General features: G+C 40.7%; 1 protein-coding gene and 1 long non-coding RNA gene across 6 annotated transcripts in view; one reads left to right on the top strand and one right to left on the bottom strand.

The window, feature by feature from the left end:
- The window catches only part of ARMC2 (armadillo repeat containing 2), a 135,054-nt gene extending 124,705 nt beyond the window's left edge, over window positions 1-10,349 (bottom strand). For 4 of the 5 annotated variants that reach the window (XR_009263195.1, XM_058734904.1, XM_058734902.1 and 1 more), the window contains exons 1-3: window positions 10,119-10,349; window positions 2,671-2,931; window positions 2,123-2,195 (exon numbers count right to left, since the gene is read on the bottom strand). Coding sequence is in view for 4 of the 5 variants with exons in the window: in XM_058734904.1 (XP_058590887.1) it covers window positions 2,123-2,195; window positions 2,671-2,931; window positions 10,119-10,258 (474 nt within the window). In the remaining variant the exon portion in view is untranslated. Of the gene's footprint in view, window positions 1-2,122; window positions 2,196-2,670; window positions 2,932-4,569; window positions 4,617-10,118 lie in introns of all 5 variants that reach the window. The other variant, XM_058734905.1, reaches the window with a different exon arrangement.
- On the top strand, window positions 1,031-6,488 carry LOC131514665 (uncharacterized). The gene is made up of 3 exons (XR_009263196.1): window positions 1,031-1,208; window positions 2,101-2,224; window positions 6,358-6,488. It is a non-coding gene; the product is annotated as an uncharacterized LOC131514665 (long non-coding RNA).
- Window positions 10,350-12,702: the final 2,353 nt, after the last annotated feature.

Below are 12,702 nucleotides of genomic sequence, written 5' to 3'. Positions count from 1 at the left end.
GAAAAACAGAGAGCAAAATAAACATAAAAATGCAACAGAGACACAGAAGGAAAACCATGTAAAGACACAGGGAGAAGATGGCCATCTACAAGCCAAGGAGAAAGGCCTCAGTAGAAATCAGCCCTACTGCCACCTTGATCTTGGACTTCTAATCTTCAGAACTGTGAGAAAATAAATTTCTCTTGTTTAAGATGCATGCACACACACAAACAGCAAAAATTTTAAAGGGAGAAGGAAACAATTCAAAAACCAAAATTATCACTAATAGACAAAATGATACAACCATGAACAACCATGAAACACAAGAATACTATATACATGTATATATATATATATATATATATATATATATATATATATATGTATGTATATGTATGTGTGTGTGTGTATACACACACACACACACACACACATATATACATATGAAAAGATAACTGGGGCACTTGGGTGGCTCAGTCAGGTAAACTTCCACCTTCAGCTCAGGTCATGATCTCGTGGTTTGTGAGTTCGAGCCCCACATTAGGCTCTGTGCTGACAGCTCAGAGCCTGGACCCCGCGTAGGTTTCTGAATCTCCCTCTCTCTCTGCCCCTCCCCCACTCATGCTCTGCCTCTCTCTCTCAAAAATGAATAAACATTAAAAAAATGTTTTTAAAAAAAGAAAAAACTTAGAGTGGGGAAAAGCTTCTGGAAAATTAAAAATAAATTTTTTTAAAATATGATAGCAGAAATGAAAAGAACTCAACAAAAGGATTAGAAGATAAAGTCTCTTCCAAAAAGAGAAGGGAAATAAAAATTTAAAAACAGAAAAGAAAATTGAAGTACAAGTCCAGGGAATCCTATATTGGAATAATAAATTCCAGAAAGAGCAAACAGAACAAAAAAGAGGGGAAGAGACACCAAAATAATTTAAGGACCTTTCCCAGAGTTGAAGGGCATGAGATTCCATTGAGAATACCCATCATGACAGACAGACTAATACAAAGGTCCATTGTCATGGAATTTCAGAACACTGGAAACAAAGAGAAAAATCTTACAAACTTCTAGAGAGCAAAAACAGCCATCAAGGTCTCAAATAATGTACTTCCCATACACCCTTTCTCTAGAAGCTACTGGAGCAAGTATTCCAAAAGCAAATCAAGACAGAGAAAAATCTGGGATACAGGAAACAAGAAAGCTATCACAAGAAGGAGAGCTACATGTGTGCCAGGTGCCCAGGGTAAATGGTCTGAGAGAAAGTGGGCAAAGTTCTCCAAAGAGATTAATCAATAAAATACCTCATGTACCTGAATATATGGAGGAGATTTAGATCTTGGAGAAGAGTTTAGGGTTGAAATGGTAAAAACTAAAAAAGCAAGGCAATTATTAATACCAGGGAAAACAAAAAGTGGTACAGGGAAGGAGAAGTAATCATCAACAGTTCAAGGCTCAGTTATAAACAGGGTTTATATAATCACAGAGAAAAGAGATTAACCAAAATTATGATGTATCTATATTGAGAGTAGCAGTGGGGACAGAAAAGATGAATGTGTTGTAATGATGTGTGGGAGGACAGACAAGAGTTAAATCTTCATCTTCCTTAGTGAGAAGTCATTAGATAATTCCTCAATCTCATAAGCCAGAGAGGAGCAAGACACTGTTATTTAAAATTTTGGATCTAAATACCAAAAGAATGTGCTAAAAGAGTTTAAAGTGAGAACCAATGGGAAGGATAAATGAAGAATAAGAGGACAGGAGACCACTGGAATGTTTTGGGTAACAAATCTTTGAAACTTTATGTACACATATATACAATTTATTTGTATACATAACTATTAAAAATAATATACATGCATAACTTTAAAAAAACCCAAAAAATTGTGAAAAACAAAAAAATGTTGCAAAACATTCTGTTTGCCAGGTCACTGTATATTTCTAAATTCTTCTTTATTATGAAATTATAGATAAATAATAGAAGTGTTTCATTAGACATGAAATATATTTGAAAAAAAATAATAAATTGCTTTCATATTAAATTATTAATATACTTAGGTCTATGTGATCCTTTTCTTAGCATATATAGGTACTGATTCCAAGTATTTTGGGCCAATTCCATTTCACAGCACTTAAATATAAAGTACTCACAAGCTCTAGCGGACTGAGACGAGCACTGGAGATAGGCCTGGAATCAGATGACTCAAAACTGGATGCATGGAGGCTAGCAGAGGAGATGGAACAGAAATATTAGTTTGTGAAGAATCATTTATTTCTAGTATGTTAGTTAACTTTAGCCCAAAACAAGTAAAAGCACTTAATGCATAAGCCTTGAGGAAGAAGCAATTTAAAAAAAATCACAGTACTTAGGACATTTTATTAGTAAGTCTTTTCATTACTTTTAGGGGGATTAAAAGTTACCGAATAATGAAGAGAAGAAATGTATACAGTGATTTTTTAAAAAGCTTTGTTCATATTGCTTTACAGATTTGCTATGACAACCACTATTTACCATTTTAAACCAAACAACTTCTGGGACCTGAGGTCTGGACTTAATCTTTAGGAATCTTGAATAGATACAAGGGGTGCAATTAGCAGACATCTAACTTTAGAAAGCAACTATCCATAACTAGAATTAAGGGAAAATGTCATCTGGTAGCTTACATATCCAAGTGTACAGGCAAGAGAAATGTCATTACCTAAAGGAGGAAGGAGGTCTATTTTCTGGTGTTCTTGAAGATGCAGGCCCAAATAGCTTTCTTTGGTCTTCCCGTGGTGTAAATGGTCGTTGGGTCCTAACTGTTCTTAATGCATTTCGTGCTTCACTTATGATCTCTGCGCTGGTCTTCTGCTTGGACATAGAAGGTCGATAAAATGGATCCAGCTTTTCTAACTTTTTATCATTTGGAGATAGCATCTTTCCTTTTAAAATAAAATGTTCTTCAGGTAGACACCACACTCTGCAAACACATGGTACAAAATGTTAACTGTTTTCATCCAGGACTTTAGAAAGGAGTGCTTACAAGAACAGACACTCAGATCAATGTAATAGAATAGAGAACCCAGAAATGGACCCACAAACGTATGGGAACTAATCTTTGACAAAGCAGGAAAGAATATCCAATGGAATAAAGACAGTCTCTTCAGCAAATGGTGCTGGGAAAACTGGACAGCAACATGCAGAAGAATGAACCTGGACGACTTTCTTACACCATACACAAAAATAAACTCAAATGGATGAAAGACCTCAATGTAAGACAGGAAGCCATCAAAATACTAGAGGAGAAAGCAGGCAAAAACCTCTTTGATCTTGCCCGCAGCAATTTCTTACTCAACATGTCTCCAGAGGCAAGGGAAACAAAAGCAAAAATGAACTCTTGGAACCTCATCAAAATAAAAAGCTTCTGCACAGCGAAGGAAACAATCACCAAAACTAAAAGGCAACTGACAGAATGGGAGAAGATATTTGCAAATGACATATCAGATAAAGGGTTAGTATCCAAAATCTACAAAGAACTTATCAAACTCAACACCCAAAAAACTAATAATCCAGTGAAGAAATGGGCAAAAGACATGAATAGACACTTCTCCAAAGAAGACATCCAGATGGCCAACCAACACATGAAAAAAATGCTCAACATCACTCATCATCAGGGAAATACAAATCAAAACCACAATGAGATACCACCTGACACCTGTCAGAATGGCTAACAACTCAGGCAACAACAGATGTTGGCAAGGATGCGGAGAAAGAGGATCTCTTTTGCATTGTTGGTGGGAATGCAAGCTGCTGCAGCCACTCTGGAAAACAGTATGGAGTTTCCTCAGAAAACTAAAAATAGAACTACCCTACAACTCAGCAACTGCACTACTAGGCATTTATCCAAGGGATACAGGTGTGCTGTTTTGAAGGGACACATGCACCCCCATGTTTATAGCAGCACTATCAACAATAGCCAAAGTATGGAAAGAGCCCAAGTGTCCATCGATGGATGAATGGATAAAGAAGTGGTATATATATATACAATGGAGTATTACTCGGCAATCAAAAAGAATGAAACCTTGCCATTTGCAACTACGTGGATGGAACTAGAGGGTATTATGCCAAGTGAAATTAGTCAGTCAGAGAAAGACAAAAATCCTATGACTTCACTCATATGAGGACTTTAAGAGACAAAACAGATGAATATAAGGGAAGGGAAACAAAAATAAAAACAGGGAGGGGGACAAAACAAGAGACTCATAAATATGGAGAACAAACTGAGGGTTGCTGGAGGGGATGTGGGAGGGGGCATGGGCTAAATGGGTAAGGGGCACTAAGGAATCTACTCCTGAAATCATTGCTTCACTATATACTAACTAATTTGGATGTAAATTTTAAAAAATAAAGTTAAAATATAAGAAAAAAAGAAAGAAAGGAGTACTTAAACTCATCCACACATGCTTAAGTCATTCCTCTATAACTAAACTAGAAAAAGTCACAAACATTTTTTAATTAAAAATCTACCAGACAGTTACAGTTACAAGATCAGGGTGGAAAAAAAGCTTTCAAAAATATAGGTTGATGTGCACAGTTATGCCTGTGGGAATATACTTACTCGAGGGAAATGATGTTCAAGGAAGAGAGCCAAGATGAAAGCTAAACCTGGAGAGAAAGACGATAAATCGTGAAAGAAGACAGACTAGGAAGAGAAAATCATCTCATATTCTCTAATATGTTAAACAACAACAACAACAACAACAACAACAACACTGGGGGGATCTGTTAAAATTTTAACTAAAGTTTCCTTTCCCCCCCTACTGTCCTCCACACAAACTGCTAGTATAAGGTTAGATTTAGGCAGATGAGTCCTATTTCCAAGCTATATTTGCTTTTCTAAATGTGGTTTGTAAACTCAGGTTAAGTTTCTGCCCCACCTTTGCCCATGATGTATTTGAATGAATTGATTCAAGTCCCCTTCAATTTGAGATAGTGTCTTAGATGAATAAATGCTAAATATCAATATCAAATATCCTTTTCCAGGCTCACTCTCTCAGTTAAGGAGTTAAAGTCATGTCCAAGGGCAGATCCTTCTTTTTTTTTTTTTTTTTTTTTTTAAGTAGGCTCCATGCCCAGCATGGAGCCCAACATGGGGCTTGAACCCAAGACCCTGAGATCAAGACCTGAGCTGAGATTAAGATTTGGATGCTTGGGGTGTCTGGGTGGCTCAGTCGGTTAAGCATCCGACTCCAGCTCAGGTCATGATCTCACAGCTCGTGGGTTTGAGCCCTGTGTCAGGCTCTGTGCTAACAGCTGGGATTCTGTGAGTTGGATGCTTAACTGACTGAGCCACCCAGACACCCTGAGAATGCAGATCCTTCTTAAATGCTGATGTGTCCCCATGGAGGTCTGGTTAACATGGCAAGACACTCTACAGCTCTAAACTTTAAAAGGGGATTTTAAAAACATAACTCTAATTAGTATATGGTAATAGGTGTTCATTAAAAAAAAAAACAGTAACAACTCAGATGTCCTGAAAATGTTATATCTCTAAGGAGAAAGAGGACTGGAAATTATTCCTATATTTCAGTGCCCCATTTTAGAATAACTTCTGCAAAAAAGAAAAAAAATTTTGTGACATATGCCCAAGGAAACTAAAAAGACTTCATTTCCATAAGTAGAGTCAACAGATGATTCCTCAGACAAGTAAAGAGGATTTACTATATTATGATTGTATACATTAAGTTGTTATATAACAACAGACAACAAGAACATGTGTTTCATTCTACCCAGGCCCTACCCTAAAAGTTTTTGAGGAAAAGAGCATGATGAAAACCACAAACAATATGCCATTCCTTTCATATGGAAAGGCCCAGTGAGGTAAAACAGTAAAAAATTACTTTAAGCAGTCATATTCTAGGAATTTTTGATCTAGGATTTTGAATTTAAGCAAAGTCTCCAAAATCATGTACATTAATACAACTAACAAAAACTATGACAGGCCAGGGGCGCCTGGATGGCTCAGTCAGTTGATTTGTGATTCCTTTGGCCCCACATAGCACTAATAAGTCTAGCAATATCAAAGGTAATCTGGCAAACAATAAAGATTAGAGAAAGTGCTTTGGATGAGTGATAATGGACCATCATTCCTGACTGAGGTTCTGTATTTTAGTTTGCATAGAAAACTATACTCTTTGATGGAGTAAGGGAGCAGGAATATTTACTCAGGTCAAATGCTAACAATTTTGTACTTTATTTGGGCACACAGGAATTTAAATTGATTAAATATTGGAGGAAATAATATAGATAATGGGCTTAAAAATATTTTTGTACATAAATTTTACCACTAATTCTAACACAACTTTCTCTCTCCCTCTTCCTTTCTCCTCCTCCCAAACCTTAACAGTTACATTGTGAGAAGCAGTTTCAATAATGTAAGATCTACACAGTTAATCTATTATTATTATATTAATGTTAATATGTCATTAAATAAAATATGGAAATGTTCAGTGATATAAGTGAACTGAGTTAGAAGTGTGTTTTGGGGGGGTAGGGAAGTATTTTTTTTCTTTATATTTGTTAAATTACAAATTCTTATCAAAGAGGATTTTTGCCAACTTAAACAATCACTCAGAGTTTGAAAGCTTGTCAGTTTATAGTAAAGTACACCTAAACTAGAAGACAATAGTATCACAGAAATTTTAACTTTATAAAAATTCTCCTAACAATTGGAACAAATCCATTCAGTTAGTATGGATTAAATACCAAACACTATGCTAAACAGTCTCGAGTACATCCTCTCAGTTAATCCCTACAGCAGTTCTGTGAGGGAGGGAGTCTTAGACAATAGTACAAAAGCTATGACATATGCCCAGAGATGATATTCAAACTGTTACTTATGAGATGGGGTGGGAGGAGCAGGGCAGTCAGAAGCCCTGGGGCTACAGCTATTTATGCACCAATATAGAGACACGCCAATATTTTCACAACAGGAGCAGCTTCCTTGGAGTGTGCAAGTTAAATGTCAGCCCTGCTTCCAAATAATCTTAATACAATGTAGAAACTGATGGGGTCAATGAAAAAAACTGAGATAACTCCCAGGTTATTACAAAAAAAGGAAGGGATTTCTGACTGGGAGAAGGTGTCAGGGAGACTTCCAGGAGGAGCTGGTCCTTGAGCTGGGTTCTGAAAAATGCTGAATTTGAAGCATGAGGCAATGGCTGATATCAGGGCTGCAGTAGAGAAGGAATTTCCAGGAAAGTCAATGAATGAGCCAAGGCAGAGTGCCAAGAACATATGGGGTGTGTGCTGGACAAGAATGAGCTCTGGAAATATAAACTGGAGTTGGACCAGAGAGAGAATGGAATAGCAGGTCAAGAAAATAAATAAAAGCTGCTGAGCAAATTAATTAATAGATTTTGAGGCATGATGTGATCCGGCAGGGGTGGGTAGGACGGAAAGGAAAAAGACTAGAAGGGACAAAATCAGGTAGTTCTTGTGTAATCAGCCAACTAACTCTTAGAGGTCCTCAAGGAAGCATTCCTGGACATGCCTCTCCCCCTCCTCCAGCCTCAGTTAGGTGTTCCTCCTCCATACTCTGCAAGGTCACTGGTTGGCCTCTATCAGTACACCTTCCCACTGTGCTCCTGGTGCTGCCTCACCAGACTCTGAGCCACAATTCTTTATGTGAGGCACAGCTGAAGGTGTGGAGGTCAACACTCGTAGAATCGCTGAACTTCATTTTCAAATATAGATCTAAGAAATATCCAGCTGAAGGCAATATGGCTTCTTTCATTGGAGACATTTGTTACAATGGATTAGAAAGGCATATGGGACTTTATCTCAAATGGTATCTGATTCTTGATGCCATGTGGTGATATGAGATCAAATTCAGTCCCCTTTTCCTTCCTTGCCTTTACTTCAAGTTGCCTGGCATGGAGTAAGACTTGATAAACGGGGTGATCTGTGAATGCAGCATGGAAAGCCTGAGATAAAGGAGTAAAGGCAAAACAAAGGGAAGAAGAGAGATGAGAATAAGTGAGGGACAACAAGAACAGAAGAACTAATAGGATTTGGTGTTGGAGAGGACAGGAAGGAGCCAGAGGTGACACTTTATGCAAACCTGAAGGGGTGGGATCAGAGGGCAAGGGGATCTTTTTTAAAAGAAAACAGGAGTAGACTTTGAAGGGAAAGAAGAAAAAGGTTGCGTTCTGTCTTGCATCATTGTCCTGAGTTTACGACGTCCATAGGATCCCTAGAGGATGAACACCACCAGCAGTAGGATACTGGAAGCTAGAGACCTTCATTTTTAACAAAATATTTCTCACTCGTTGGGGGAACATTTCAGAGTCATTATTTGTAAAAATTCATAGTTCATTATAAAGACCTGTCTTTACCTTTGCTGCCAGTAGTCACCTGAACCAGAGCCTTCTTGCTAAACGCAGCACTGCACTATCAAGATGTCAGCAACAAGAGAAAGGCTGACCATCTCCACCCCTCTATTCCTTGCAAATCAAATGCAGATCATCCTCAGTTTATAATAGAGTGACATCCTGAAAAACCCGTCGTGAGTTGAAAATATCATTAAGTTGAAAATTCATTCAATACACCTAACGTACTGAATATCATAGGACAGCACAGCCTAAACATGCTCAGAAATACTTACATTAGCCCCCAGTTGGGCAAAATCATCTAGCACAAAGCCTATTTTAGATTGAGTGTTGAAGGGCTCATGTAATTTATTGAATACTATGCTGAAAGTAAAAACCAGAATGGCAGTATGAGTACAGGATGGTTGTAAGTGTATCAATCATTTACCCTCATGATTTCATGGCTGACTGGAGGGCTACCACTGGCTGCCACTACCCAGCATCACAAGAGAGTATCGTAGGACATAGTGCCAGCCCGGGAAAAGATCAAAATTCAAAGTATGGTTTCTACTGAATATATATTGCTTTCACACCGTTGTAAAGCTGAAAATTTTTAAGTTGAACCACTGTGAGTCAGGGCCATCTGTACTCAAGACCCTTTCCATGATTTTGAAATACTTTTCTGTTGATCTGAGCACCCAGAGGGGTAGTGGTTAAAGTGCAGTGCTGGAACAGGGGCCCAAATACTCTCTGGCAATTCACAGCTAGGTGACCTTGGCAAGGATTGTAATGACCCTAAGCTTCCTTTTCCTCATCTGTAAAATGACGATGGTGACAATAATTGATTGCCCCATAGGATTGTTCTGATAACTAAATGACATAATTCATGTAAAGTGCTTTAGCATGGTGCCTGGCCCTTAAGGAAAAGTTAACTACTACCCAGGCACTATATCATAAAAGGATACAATAAGAATTCTCCCATGCATAAAAAAAAATGCATTTAAAATAAGAAATGGCAAAATGAAAGTAAATGATGTTTCTTCAGTGTTTCCATAAATTTTACAAGTTAAAGTTTAAATGAGGAGTGTTTTTTTATGAAAAGGGAGAATTTTCAATAGGTATTTTATCGAATATCAGGTAGGCCAAATCAACAACTAATCAGTTTTGTAGATTCACAAAATAGGATACAAACAGAGTGCTACTTGCTTTTCTACCAAGTTAAAACAATTCTAGGGATGGAAGGCCTGCTGTGATAGTCGTGGGAACTGACAATAAGATGCATTATATGTACATATGATATAGTTTAATGTATATTGTTACACACACCTTTATTTATTTATTGGGGCCCTCCTCATCTGTTGCCTAAAAGGGTACAATCTGTGTGACGGTGGTGAGGTCGCTGTCTAGACAAAGCCCCTTGGTTTACCACTCTGGCATCCAACAAGTATTTCCAAGCTTCTGTTAAGCGCCATGCACTTAGCTAAATGAGCAGTGTGCAGAAGAAATAAGGACAGCCGCAAATCGACCCCGAGAACATACACAGGGCCTCTCTCCCCACATTGGGGGCAGAAAGGCGCACCAGGGCAGGAGAGGTCCCCGGTGAACCCACGAGGGACGCCTCACCTCCCGTGCGGACAGCAGCTTCCCCACTCCTGGCAATGCCCCCTCCTCCACGGGTTCAGGCCAGGGTACAGCGTGGTCACCCTGCCTGCCAGCCCACCCTCCTCCCGGCCCGCTAGCCCGCCAGCTCCACTAGGCCTGCCAGCGTCTCCATGGTAACCGTACACAAACTACCTACCCGGGGCGCCTGGGCCGCCTGCCTGCTGAGCCAGGTCGCTGCTGGGCGGGCGGAACGGGACAGGAAATGCACTGGGAGTGGGCGCAGGGAAGGGGGCTTCCGGCCAGCCCCAAAGTCCCTGTGATTAGCGCTGGTGACATTAACAGTTGCGGAGGTTCAGCTCATCCTTGAGCTCTCCCGAGGCAGCGTCTGCCGCGAAGGCGCGGGCAGGGTGGGGCGGGGCGGGGCGGGGCGGCGTGGGGTGGGGCGGGGCGGGGCCCGGAGAGGCCAGACTGGGAGGTCTCCCGGCGTCGCTCTGCCACTGGGCCTGCGCGGGTCACCCACAACACCCACCCGCCCGCACCACCGACCCCGCCCTTCACCGCGCATGCGTAGAAATGCTGAGGCTCTGGTGGGTCGGTGCGTTGGCGGGAGGATCCTGGGCAAGAGCTGCGAGCCGGGAGTGCGCTGCATCCCCCTGGAAGACGGGTGGCTAGGAGTTACCTTTTAAATTAGCAGCTTAGGAACCACATTTGTTGACACCCTACGAGAACTCAGCACCACTATTAAGTAACAATATGCAGGACGGCAGCTTAGTGCTTTAGGGTTAAGAGTCAGGGTATACTCATTCAAGTTGCAGGGCTGTATAGACTTGACCTCTCAGTTTCCTCATGTGTAAAATGAAAGGAATTAGGAGTACCTAGCTAGGTCTTGTGGCTGTGGCAAGACTGAATGAGAAAATAGATACAAAGCGCTATGCACGTGGCAAGGAATGAATGTTGAACTGTTAGCTATTTTTAAGCCCTTGCACGGGTGCAGCGCTTTAGAGTTACAAAGGGTGTATATTTTCTTTTGAAGCGTCCCTGCCACTCTGACCTAGCAAGCCTGGTGTCCCCATTCACAGGAGACAAAATAGGGTTCCAGGGTGTAGTAAGTGACAGTGATAGATTCAAGTCTTGGCTTCCCATAGGCAAACATTTTTTGTTCTTATTGCGCCATTACCGTTGGTTGGCAAAAAGTACCCCATTTATATGTTTTTGGTTTAAATTCTATTCTCTCCTATTTAGACTATTCAGCAACACTTTATTTACAGTGTTAAATACAAGTGAGACCATAATCACTCCATTCAGGTTTGCACTGCGTTTTATAAATATGGGGATTTTTCAGCTGAAGTGTTGTCAACATAAAAAATGCCACATGCCTTGGTGCTAAGTATCTTGTAAAGAATAATTAAATTGAAAATATTCTTGAGTGCATATTATGTGTAAGGCATCATGCTAGCTGGGAAATACTAACCGAAACTAAAGGAATGTAAGTATTCTTCAAAGTATCCAACAGGACTTTACACATAGCAGACAATACACACTTAGTTGGTTGGGTAATTTTAAGATCTGAAGCGAAGTATTTGTGTTCTTCCGGGTTGGAATTTTTTTCCAGTGAGTCAACATGACTTATCACATCATCAACTCCCTTTTACTGGCCACTGGACTCCATTGTGCAAAGGGAACTTTGACTACTTAATATAAAACCATATCTAATGTTTTGAATTCACAACTTGTGACATGTAATTAAAATGCAACTATATTTTTGTGTCTCACAGCTGTTTTAAGATATATTCAGTGTTGGTTATCTTCCCCTGACCCCACATGGAAAGTTGGGTCAAGTCCTTGTATTTTCTGCTCATTTTTAGATACCTGATAGTCGCCCCCTTCATTCCCCTCTCCAGTAACAGGTCTCCAGATGAGATTCCCAGCAGGGATGCAATTGGCTTAGGCTCCACTCCCCCATTCCCTAGAGGCTACTTTAAGACCCAACCTGGGTGGGGGCCCCTGAGTGGCTTATTCGGGTGATTGTCTGTCTGGCTCTTGATCTTGGCTCAGGTCACAATCTCACGATTGGCATCTGGCTTAGCACTAACAGCGTGGAACTTGCATGGGATTCTCTCTCTCCCTCACTTTCTGCCCCTCCCCGGCGCTCTCTCTCTCTCTCTCTCTCTTAAAACAAATAAATAAATAAACATAAAGAAAAAAAGACACCACCTGGACGGAGGTGAGCAGGAAGTGGGGAGAAGAGAAGCCAGGAGATGGAGCACTTCTTCCTGGATTTGAATAGCCTTGAGCTTGCTGTGCCTGGGCTACTAGTAAAGCAGCCCATGCAGGTCACTCCTGGGTTCTTCAGAGTTTCCCATTAATGAGGATCTCTCTCCAAGGGAACTCTTCAGGTGGATGCAGAGCTATCCACCGCTTGCTTACAACTCCTCCTCTGACCCTAGAAATCCAGGGTTTACTCCAGCCCCTTGATATGGGTCCCAAGATGGCACCACATCTTGTCCAAGAAAAACGACAGACATCTCTTTCCCCGGTGACTCAGAGTGAGAGGGCAGGCACATCCTAATGCAGCTTCCTGTGGCCCACCCCCATGCTGTCACAGGGTGGAGCTTTAGCTTTCCCAGAGTAAGTCAGACTCCAGTCCTCTAGACTACCTAACTGCAGTCTCTTGCAGACCCCTCTGGGAAGTCCTCACACTGGGTTTGAGATGAAGGAGTTGGCACCCCACACTATTCTCCAAAGAAATCTCCTCACCCATCCTCCCCACACATTCTCTA

Source organism: Neofelis nebulosa, chromosome 6 (assembly GCF_028018385.1).
Source record: "Neofelis nebulosa isolate mNeoNeb1 chromosome 6, mNeoNeb1.pri, whole genome shotgun sequence".
NCBI classification, from domain to species: Eukaryota; Metazoa; Chordata; class Mammalia; order Carnivora; family Felidae; genus Neofelis; species Neofelis nebulosa.
The sequence above is the reverse complement of the archived record's forward strand: the minus strand, read 5'-3'. Positions and strand labels throughout refer to the sequence as shown.